General features: G+C 42.0%; 1 protein-coding gene across 1 annotated transcript; it reads right to left on the reverse strand.

Moving 5' to 3' along the window:
* Nucleotides 1-1348: 1348 nt before the first annotated feature.
* On the reverse strand, nucleotides 1349-2512 carry LOC142371464 (noggin-like). The gene has a single exon (XM_075454137.1). The coding sequence runs from the start codon at nucleotides 2447-2449 to the stop codon at nucleotides 1619-1621; it is 831 nt and encodes a 276-aa protein (XP_075310252.1). The 5' UTR covers nucleotides 2450-2512; the 3' UTR covers nucleotides 1349-1618.
* Between the last annotated feature and the right edge of the window lie 9463 nt (nucleotides 2513-11975).

Below are 11975 nucleotides of genomic sequence, written 5' to 3' on the forward strand. Positions count from 1 at the left end.
CACAGGCTCCCTGGTGCCCTACAGTCTGCCCAGCTGAGGCTCTGGAACAACTGAGGGGGGGAGGATGCGTAAAACAACACAAACCCACGACGACTCAAAATTAATACAAGTGCTCTCTGGAGTCTCTATTTTCTCAAGGTCTTTACCACCTCATAGATGCATGTTTCATCCCAAAAGCTCAATTTGAGAGACGCAGCGATGAGCTGCAGCTATAATTCGGCTGTTTAGTGCACCATAAAACCCTCATTTCACTTTGCATTTTATAGCAGAAATAAGAAATCATTTGTTTGTGGTCGTCTTTCCTACAAATTTGTGTTTTTTTTTTTTTAAATTTAAATTTCTAGAACTTAAACACGACGTATTTCAGTCTAGAATCCGATGTAGATGAAATGTTTGGTGCAATACAAGCCAGAAGATGTAAATATATGGAAATAATTGTGCCAGGAGCTGTTTAAACATGGGAGAACGATGCTTATCCAGCATATTTATTTAGAAATGATTTTGCCTCCACTTAAAAACACGCTTTTAAAACATAATAATGAATCATTTGCATTGACAAATATCTGCCACAAAGCGATGGGATCCAGTCTAAAGCAGAGTTTGTTAACCTGAGGAGAAGTTTGAGTTTAAGGGATTCAGAGTCCATAAAGAAAAGTTATTTGTGTGTAAACTGGGAATATATACATATAACTCCAGCTAAATACGTGTTTTTAGCTAAATATTCCAGGTCACAGTTGCTAAGAAGAAAAGACGGACTGTTGAACACGTGTTAGATGTCAGTTTGTGTCATTTGGAGGAAGTTGGGCAGCTAATTTTTAATGTTCAAATGGTGCTGGAGAGTCAGTTTCCAGGCTCTGCTCCTCAGCTCCTGCTGGGCTACAAATGGGGAGGAGGGATTGTGCAGATGAGAGTAACCTATGAGCAGCTGTTGATTCCTTCAACCCCTCAATCTCTGCTCCCTTGTAAAAGGTCTGATGTCGGCCCACCAGCGGTGTGATAACACCAGTTACATCTGAAAACTGCATTCAAAACCAGGAGAAACATTCATTTCAAACACCTGCAACCCATCACCAAATGACGCCGTGTTGCTGTTATTACGCAGCGGCTGGTTGCAGAAAGGAGGCGATGCGTAAAATCCTCATAATAACTCCACTCTGCGCGCGGTGACTTAAAAGAACCCAGAAGAAAGGAGAGATGAAGCATTTAAAATCATTTCAGTGTCGTTTTATTGTACGAATATAAAGAATAAATAATACATTTCCTTAATTTACAGGATAAAACCAGTCATTTATACATGATTGTATCGATAATCAACGTTCAACACTGAGGTCGATCTGCTTCATCCGGATTTGGAAGAAAAAAAACAGCAAGTCCGTACGTGGCTCCGCGTGCCACGGCTCCATAAATACAAATATATATATATATTTATATATATAACCAATATTCTCCACAAATAAAGTAGACTCTGGTTACAAATAATACTGACTGTACAGGGAGTTTTATATATAAAACCTGCATGACAACGCATATACAGAAAATACATTCCTACACTCCGTAGTGCACGTGGAAAAATAATTAGAAAAATATTGAGCTTATAATTTAACTTTATTGAGTTCTTTCAGCTTGAGCAGGAGCATTTGCAGTCTGTGATGACCGGATACTGCACCGGGATCCAGGCGCACTTCAGCCCCCCTTTCCTCTGCACGCACCTCCACCGCAGTATGGTCAGGTGGGTCGAGCTCGCGGGCTTACACACCATCCCCTCCGGCACCGAGCACGACCTTTTGCTCAGGCAGCCGCCCGCGCGCACAAACCGCGGCCAGAACCTGTTCCCCAGGTCGGTCCAGGTGTACAGCACCGGGCAGAAGGAGTACGCCCACAGCCACTGCTGCAGCCGCCGCTTCAGCTTCTTGCTGGGTTTGTGCTTCTTCCCGAACTGGACGTCGAAGTCCACCGCGCGGATTTCCTTCGGCAGTATTCCAGCCGCCTTCAAGTTCTCGAAGACGTCGAGCTCGTCGAGTCCAGTGTATTTGTCCTCCAAGGGCGGCGACACGGACAAAAACCGACCGTCAAAGTCTCCCAAGATGCTCTTGAGCTCGGTTTCGTTAAGGTCCCGCTCCTTGGGGTCAAAGACGGGATCCGGGTCCTCTTTTAATTCCACCAGCGGCAGACTGTCACTCGGGATGGGCCGGAGAAGGTAGTAGTGCTGACAGATCCCTCTGTCCATGAGGAGTCCCACAGACAGCATCAGCAGATATATGGCTGCGCACTGATGAGACTGATCCATGACCAACGGGGAGATCAGCGCGCGCACGGAGCTTCTGAAAGGGCCACTTTTTTCCTTGTGCGCAATTACGCGCGAAGCCTTATCCAAAAACCAGCGTCTCGAATGTCGCTCAAAATTCAGTTTCCCATCATAAAAATCCGTGCCAGCGAAAAAAAAGATCATCAGTGGAAACTGTCTGTGACGAGCAAACGCGTGACAAAGATCAGCTGTCTCCTTATGCTGCGCGCGCGAGGGCTCGGCATGATGCTGAAGTAGTCTCCTCCGCGGAAAAGTGCTGAGCAACAGCCGCGACCTGCGTTTTATCCTCCACGCGCAGCGTGATGTAATCCGTGCGCCCCTCTTTGAATGTAGGTTTGTTGTCTCGGAGGCGATCCCCAATACCTCCTTCTTCCACGCGCTGGGAGGGGAGGTGGGCTGGAGGTGGGAGGGGGGCGCGCGGAGAGGAGACGCCCCCTGTTGGTTTTCCACACAGCATTCAATCCGTCTTTGAGTCTTCGCGTTTGTTGGTCAGTCGCGGTGAATCCAAACACTCCAACATCTTAACCAACTGGTGACAAAATGTGTTCGAGTGCAACTTAAAGGCACGTGGGACACTTTAGTTTGTCAGATTTCTGATATATATATATATATATATATATATATATATATATATATATATATATATATATATATATAATAAAAGCTCACAGATGGTTTTAATGGATGCAAATACAACAGAAACTGCCCCAAAAATGTATTTACAACACATCAAACATCTGTTGTTCCTCTACAAGCATTTAATTTGCCACCATAGATAAAACTATAGTGGGGCAGAGAACTTTGAGCATTTAGGGACCCGATACTTACCGATACTTTTTACTACTACCATCTACTTTTGTGTAGGGGAGAGCAATGTATCATAATTTATTAAGTGAATGCATCATCAATATGCAAATTTGAATGAAAACTTGAATTTTCAGGATTATTTAATTATTAGTCGGGGAGCCAAAGTCTCAAAAATGGGTTGAACCTGACATGGTCTGCCATACTTTTTATTTGTGTTTTTTATGTTCACTTTGACCCTAAGAAGCAATAATCAGAGGGTCTGCTCTGCCGGAAACATGGCGGAAAAAAAATGGTGGCCATTTTAGTGTATGTTCCCTTCATTTTTTGATAGAAAACGTTGGAAAATTACAATTTTCCACAAATCCTCAGTGGGTTGGGTAAGCTGTCAATAAATGCATTCCAGATGCACAGAACACATGTGGAGACAACATTCAATGAAATTATAACTCTTAAAATACATTTCTACATGATTTTGGCTCAATTTAATGCAAATATATATGTGTATATGACCACAGAACAACCAAACTATTTGTTAGGGCTGTGCGATACTGCAAAATTTGGTATCTAAGTAAATACAAACCCAGTATTACCGATACTTTTTACTACTACCATCTACTTTTGTGTAGGGGAGAGCAATGTATCATAATTTATTAAGTGAAGTCATCATCAATATGCAAATTTGATTATTTTATTATGATTATTTAATTAAATATGTGAGTTTTCCTTTAATTAATCATGTTTATGATGATAATTAAAACACGGGACAAAGTTTTCAGGCACATAAAAATACTTTTATTAAGGAACTCATAAATGTTTATAGAAAACTTAGAGCTTAAATTTCCCTTTTGGGGCGGTAATCTGCATTTGCAATTAACAAACTCAAGATGTTTTTAATTTGAAATGTACTAAGTAAGTTGTGCAAATAAAGTGCATATTTTTATGTAGGGGCGTGGACAGGGAGGAGTCGGGGGCTCCGGCATGTGCGCTCAATTCCACGATGATTGGGATGAACAAAGGAAATTTGCTTGGATTCACGCGTACGCACAGATTCATACATCCGGATATTTGTGTGTGTTGGAGGGCATTTGGGTTTGAGGGTACGCCATGTTTCAGGAGGAAATCCATGCGAGTCTTTGTACATGAGGCCCCTGGAGTTGCACAGAAGAGAAACTGAAACTTAACTATCGATCAGTACCCAACACCAACGTTAGTATCGATATTTTAAATCGATCCGCCCACCCCTAGCTTCCATTAACAGTTGCACATGATACAGCAACAGGATGCGTTGGCCTCTCTGCTGCAAACCTTTTGGGAAGTTCCCTTTAGTGGGAATATCAGAGGCTTCTGCTATTCTAAGATTGTGGGCGATTATCAGCTCTGTTCACAGGCAGTTTCTCTGGAGAAATGGGTCACTAGCTGTGTTCGAAACCGCATACTACATACTGATCGATCAGACAGTATGCAGAGCGTTTACCCACAATGCATTTCGCTCCTGCCCGAGCCGAAATCAGCCGGCCTGAAGCTGATTTCCCTTAAGCTCTAAAGTCTGTAAACTTTAGCAACATTTGAAACATTTTCAGGTGAGAAAGTAGTCGTTTAGATCCCCAACGTGTTGAAAATCTGACAAAATACCGACTGTTTACAATTTTGTTCCCACGAATTCGGCGCTACTAAAGCTAGCCGCAGTGAGCAACGCACTTCCTGTTATTTTCACAAAATAAAATACCTGTTGCCTTTTATCATAGGGAAAGCCATTACCATACAATTGGTGCTTTTGTTTTGAAAACAGAAAGTGAACCTACCCTCGTTGTAGCTAGCTTGAAACTGCCGTTTTGACAGGAAATGACGATCGGCGACGTCACGTTACGTTGCATCTTGGGTAGTTTCAGTATGAGTAGTAACCTCATGATGCATACCCAACATTTCAGAGAATCTAGTATGGAAAAAAAGTTAGTATGAGTAGGAGGAGAAGTATGCGGTTTTGAACGCAGCCACTAAGTGCTCAATAATTTGGTAGCACAATTTGCTATGAAGCTAAAGGACAAGATGCATGTTGGTCTGGCAGCTTTTCACAGTGCGTGGTGGGAAAACTCACATTTAGAGAACACCCATGTTGACCTGTGTGGGGAAACATGTTTTTTATTTGATGTGAATGTGTTCAGAGCCATTTCTCTGATGTAAAAGTACAACTTTCTTCATAAAAAAAAAAAAAGCCAAAGACAGTTCTACAAGAAAAGTAAACAAGAAAATAAATTAAAATCCTTTATACTTGATTGCAGAAAAGCAGGATTTACAGTCTGATCATGAGATGAAGTGGGCTGCCAGCTGCCTTCTGCAGCATATTTACAGCCCGTGTCCAGCTGAAGTGGGACGATATTTTCTGCCTGTAACCGTGGCCTCAATAAAGCCGGCCAAATTAACTCCCAAATAAACAACCATCACCAAGCGCAGCCATGGAAAGTATCACAATTTGTGAACCTGTCTAAAGTCGAGCTCAGAGAATCATTCTTTGAAAAAAAAAAAAAAAATAATTTAATGGAAGAACTTAGCCAGCTGCTACATCAGCCGTAAACCATCGGCTTAAGATAAATGCATCTCTGTTTCATTTTGAATGAGCTAATTCACACAAGCACTTCAGCACACGACTCATTTAGTTTACGGTCAAATGATGGTGAAAAGTCTGGAAAATGTCACCCTTATATTTTTCATCCGACCAGCAGGTATCATAAACCACGGCTGCTGAGAAGGCTTGACAGATAGGCTGAATCCAGCGCATTCACACGGGGGACGGTGCAGAGTAAACAGCCCAAACACAAACAAACCTCAGTGCCAAGCATCAGATTACAAGAAATCACCGATTTGGACCGCTTCATCTCGTGCTTAATCGAGTTTAAAACTAAAAAATCTGCACTTTGGTTCTCTTCGGAAACAATATTTCACTCCGACGTGGCTGCATGGGAGAAGCCCAAATATGGTTCTCATTAAACGACTGCCAGGCTCATTTAACGCCGAGTTGTTTTGCTTTCTTCTAATCCCTTCCTACTGTTTAACCACAGGAACATTTTGATAGTGAAATATTCCTCCTTAAAAAAAAAAAAAAAAGGCTACTTGAGACAGACGCCTGCTTAATTGAAGAGTTTTTTTTTTACTCCTAAGCTAACCAAACACAGTTCTCTTTGGCTAATAAATGGCCCGCTGTAATGGCTTCTCTTTTAAATGCAGGGTCTGGTTCCTGAAGACTTTTAAACCTGCGCTTTAGGATATACATTCATAATTAATCTCCGTGTTTCGAGGCGAGTGCAGGTCACTGCAGCCTTCCCCGCTGATTCCTCATTTAGTGAGGAAAAGCAGACTTCTGTCTTGGCAGCCATCTTCAGCACAGGTCCCAAAAAAGAGTCACGCTCAGGCAGAAACACAACAGAAAGAAGTTTAAAGCCACTAAAAACCCCTGAGATGCGTAGAAAATCTCAGGCTTTCTGTTAAAGAAACAACGAGGCCAGGAGAGCTCCGGGTTCCAGGAGCAGGTCGGAGCAGCTCCGGCGTAATTCAGAGGACGCTTCATCTCCCTCGGTGCGTTGTATCACACCTCGTGCTGATTGAGCCCACACTGCCAAGCTGAATACACACAGACATGAAGTGGGTGCCACTCTGTTTACTCTGGCACTTGGGAGGTGTGCAAATTGCTAGTTTGTTTAGCACTTTTTTCCATTCCTCTGCAATCCAAAAGCACACAATCGCAACAATCACTCCTGCTGTGAGCTAAATTAAAACTAATTGCTACTTGTGACCACGAACCATGAGTCCGATGACAGATTCAGGGGGGGGGGGGGGGTTACATTTTACTGAAAGGATCAGATAATTGGCTAAATTACAATCAGAATGAGTTATAAGGGTAATTCTCCTTGGATATGTGGCGGTGAATGAATGGGATCAGAGGCACAAAGCGTGTCATACCCCGGTATGATAGGTGGCGCTGTACCCATTCCAGCTGTTGCTAATAGAGCCACTTCCTGTTGACCTCTTCACCACCAACAACAACAACAAACTCAGGCATTGGAGAAAGATGGAGAACGCAGAGCCAGATGAAGCTACGTCCCTCAACATTTGGTCTGTGATGAGCTGCTTGTTGCACAAACTCGATGCCCAACGGAGCATTCTCCATCGCGTTGTTTGTTTCTTTCTGACGGCGACAACAACAGGAATATCGTCTCCTTTGACTTCCGGGTCACGACCCCGGGAAAACATCTGGAGCATGCGCAGAACGCAAAGTCTGATTCACCACGTGCTTCAGCGTCTACAAGCAGGTTTAGAGTGACTTTCAACCCAGTTATCTCGGGGTCTGAATCCGATCCGATCCCATTCTTAGTCAGATTAAGGTGTCTACATGCACTTAATAACTCAGTCTGATTGTAAATTAGCCAATAATCCGATCCTTTCAGTGTCATGTAACCCCACTGAATGAAGTTTCCGTAAAGCTAAATCATTCAATACAAAATGCGTTTAACATCCGGTTTGTCAGATGAAGTTAGAACTGTTTTGGTGTTGAAGGTATGGATGGACGCCCATGCTCTGATAGCATTTTGTAGCTCCTCCCACCATCACGGAACAACAGATTCACCAACTGTTTGGACTGAGACCGCCCTGTCCACACATCTGTCTGTGTGTTTGTGCATCAAGGTTCAGTTTTAGGTCCTTTTACTTTCCAAACTGTGTTCAATGTTGCTCGTAATGCGCACAGCCCAACGGAGCATTCTCCATCGCGTTGTTTGTTTCTTTCTGACGGCGACAACAACAGGAATATCGTCTCCTTTGACTACCGGGTCACGACCCCGGGAAAACATCTGGAGCATGCGCAGAACGCAAAGTCTGATTCACCACGTGCTTCAGCGTCTACAAGCAGGTTTAGAGTGACTTTCAACCCAGTTATCTCGGGGTCTGAATCCGATCACGAGTAACTTGATCCAATTTATAGTCAGATTAAGGTGTCTACATGAACTTAATAACTCAGTCTGATTGTAATTTAGCCAATAATCTGATCCTTTCAGTGCCATGTGACCCCACTGAGTGTATTCTCGCATGTCACACTCTTCTCGTCTCATTTATTTAAAGCTTTGAGCTGCCCGACATCTCTCAATATTGTAACATTTGTATTTAATTAACTTTACGCAGAAGTAGGGAAGCCTTAAACAGCTTTGTCAAGAATCAAACCGTCAACTCTGCAGCTACGATTTAACTAAGTTCAAGAGAATCTACAGTTTGGGAACCTCTGGTCTAGACCTCAACTTCAACTCCACAATTCCTGCGAGCAATCAAATAAAACTGGCAGTCGTTTAGAGAAGCCGTTGGGACGAGGTTCGACTGTTTTCGGGTTTTTATAACGCATAACACAGCCCTAACAAGGTGTCCGAGACAGTAATCATTAAAACTCTACTATACAAAATGATATTTTACGTCATCTTGACGTTTCTTGGCATTCAATTCGAAGGAATCCTTTCTTCCAAACCAAACCATCTTCAGGTTGTAAACATTCACACACACACAATGAAAATCGGCGGCTTTTAACCAGCTCTATAATTAGCTCATTTAGCAAATTTTTCCCACAGGCCGCAGTGTTAATGAAAAACAAACCCGAGAGTTTGTGTTCCTTTCATTCCTCCATAAAGTTTTCACAGACACAACTCATCATCCAAACAAAGTCGTTAAACCAGAACTTGTAACAAAATACTCTGCGATTACTCAGATGACAGAAAGCAGAGTTAACCGGATCATAAACTGAAATAATGGAACAATAAAAAAGGATAAAAACAGCAGGATATTTAGATTCTTCAGGTGTTTACATCTGAACTTGTTTTCTGGATGAAATATTCCGTTACTCGGATTAGAATCATAATCGACTTTAAGTATCTGTCAGGGTGTCGCAGAGTAATCCAATGGGTCAGCTGGTGGCAGCGTAACAAGTATTTTTATGTCCCGCTCATAACTCCTGAACTGCGGCTTTGTTTAACTTCGTCACCCCCGAGACTTCGGCTCATTGTGCACACCTATTTTTCTTTCCCCTTTCACAACTCCTGCAGCATTCTGAATTCGAGTTGAAAAAACAGTTCTTGTTAGGGTTCATCTGAGAGGAATTTCACACACATTAAATATGGACTTCCCATACCAGACTTTTGATAACCCATATCATTTGGCTCGGATGCAAAAGCACAAGTGAAAACAGAAAGTCGGCTGGAGATGGCTCCTGATGGTATCCTGAGTTATAACATCCTGTTTCAGGGTAAGAACCCACAGCCAACACAGTCTGGGTGATATTAACACGCAGTACCCTGCAGTTCTGCCTATGAAAAAACAGGTTTAATTGAATTATTCACAAACAGATGCACTCAGCTGAGCTGATGCACTGGAAAAAAAATCAAAGTCTTTACAAGTATATTTGTCTCATTTCTTGTCAAAATATCTCATTACACTTAATATAAGACACAACTGCCTAACAAGTACCATTTCAGCCAGATATAGGGACTTGTTTAAAGACAATACATCTGGAATATCTTGTTAAAGGGGAACTGCGGTATTTTCAACATTAAGCCTCTTTTCTGAGTCGTCTGCAATGTTTTAGAACCCCCCTCACCGCTTTTTTGATGTTTACTGCTGTCTCCGGTATTTGCCTAATTTTGATTCTTCTCAACCTGCTTCAGAATGTCAAGTCATGCGCATGTCCTAAAAGGTCCGTAAAAGCACAATAAACGTCCGTTTTCAAAATCATCAACTCACCGGAGTGGTTACTGGTGTGCACTGGTAATCCATATCAAATTTCGTGGCGAAAAGTTGCTTCTGTCGTGTTTTATTTGACATTTTGTACTGGATGTTCGTTGATATTACTCCGCCACCGCTAAGAAAATAGTGCGAGCATGAACGAGCTGCCAAATAAAACACGACAGAAGCAACTTTTCGCCACGAAATTTGATATGGATTACCAGTGCACACCAGTAACCACTCCGGTGAGTTGATTATTTTGAAAACGGATGTTTATGGTGCTTTTACGGACCTTTCTGTACATGCACATGACTTGCCATTCTGAAGCAGGTTGAGAAGAATCAAAATTAGGGACAGAGACAGCAGTAAACATCAAAAAAGCGGTGAGGGGGGTTCTAAAACATTGCAGACGACTCAGAAAAGAGGCTTAATGTTGAATATACCGCAGTTCCCCTTTAAATTAAAAAGTTTTGAAAACAAATTGTTTAGAGTCAGATTTCATATGAAACAAGTTTTTTTTTTTTTTTTTTTACATTTGAAGAGGTTTTTAAGCTAATTTCAAGATCACTTTTATCTCAAAAGTCCTAAATATGACATCTTATTTCAAGAAATCTTGACAAGCCGATTTTCACTAGTTACATTGGCAGATTTTATTGCTTATTTCAAGCAAAAACATCTTTTATTTTCTGTTTTTTTCTTACTTATTTTTTCCAGTGTGTATATGATGCTGATGGGTTAGCAAAATGTGGCTGCAGCTTAAAAAATGCATCAATAAAGATGACTGGGAAGGCTGCTCAATTTCTCCATTGATAAAATAAATTCACAACTCTACAACATAAAAATTCATGTAGAATATAGCATATACTTTGTTGTCTACAGTAGTAGATCAATCCTCATCTCACTTTGAAGCTCCCAGATCAAGGAAGTGACGTCGACGCAGCTTTAGCAGCAGAGACGCTATCAGGCTTGTGTTGATAATAATAAACTCCTGGACTATGTACAAACTTCCAAATGCATCGTTTGGTGAGTACAGACCATATTTGTATTACTGTAGAAGTTTGGTGTCATGGCATGTGATTTTAGTGTGGTAATTTTGGAGATAATGTCCAAAATGGCGCTAACTTTTGCGCTGACGTCACACGGGATGGGTCAATACTCTGTTGAGTGTAAGTCAAACCTCTAGGAAATGAAGGGTCAGAAAAATATGAAATGTTTCCGGAAATCGGGGCTCGGTCTGACGGATTTCCTGTGAAAGCTCTGTCCCTCCGAGTCCAGCGCTGATATACTTCACTAACAGGGTGAAAGATAACTCTGGTTAAAGAGTTATAACCAGAGGTTAAAGTGGAAAGGGACAACGGCTGTGTTCGAAACCGCATACTTCCCCTACTACTCATACTAACTTTTTGAGTTAGTATGCGAGTTTGAGTAAGGGAGAAGTTCCCGGATGCATACTAGCTTCTCTGAAATGTTGGGTATGCATCATGAGGTCACTACTCATACTCAAACTACCCAAGATGCAACGTAACGTGACGTCGCCGATCGTCATTTCCTGTCAAAACGGCAGTTTCAAGCTAGCTACAACGAGGGTAGGTTCACTTCCTGTTTTCAAAACAAAAGCACCAATTGTATCGTAATGGCTTTCCCTATGATAAAAGGCAACGGGTATTTTATTTTGTGAAAATAACAGGAAGTGCGTTGCTCGCTACGGCTAGCTTTAGTAGCGCCGAATTCATGGGAACAAAATTGTAAACAGCCGGTATTTTGTCAGGTTTTCAACACGTTGGGGATCTAAACGACTACTTTCTCGCCTGAAAATGTTTCAAATGTTGCTAAAGTTTACAGAGTTTAGAGCTTAAGAGAAATCAGCTTCAGGCCTGCTGATTTCGGCTCGGGCAGGAGCGAAATGCATTGTGGGTAAACGTTCTGCATACTGTCTGATCGATGAGTATGCAATATGGAAGTATGTAGTATGTGGTTTCGAACACAGCCATAGACACAAGACAACTGGTCCTCAAACGCACCACACGGCTTTCTGGCAGACTTTTCCTCAGCTTAAATGTGGCGTCATCGGATGGATGTACAAAACAAAAGATCCTTTTATTTGGTAAAAGTA

This window comes from Odontesthes bonariensis, chromosome 21, assembly GCF_027942865.1.
Source record: "Odontesthes bonariensis isolate fOdoBon6 chromosome 21, fOdoBon6.hap1, whole genome shotgun sequence".
NCBI classification, from domain to species: domain Eukaryota; kingdom Metazoa; phylum Chordata; class Actinopteri; order Atheriniformes; family Atherinopsidae; genus Odontesthes; species Odontesthes bonariensis.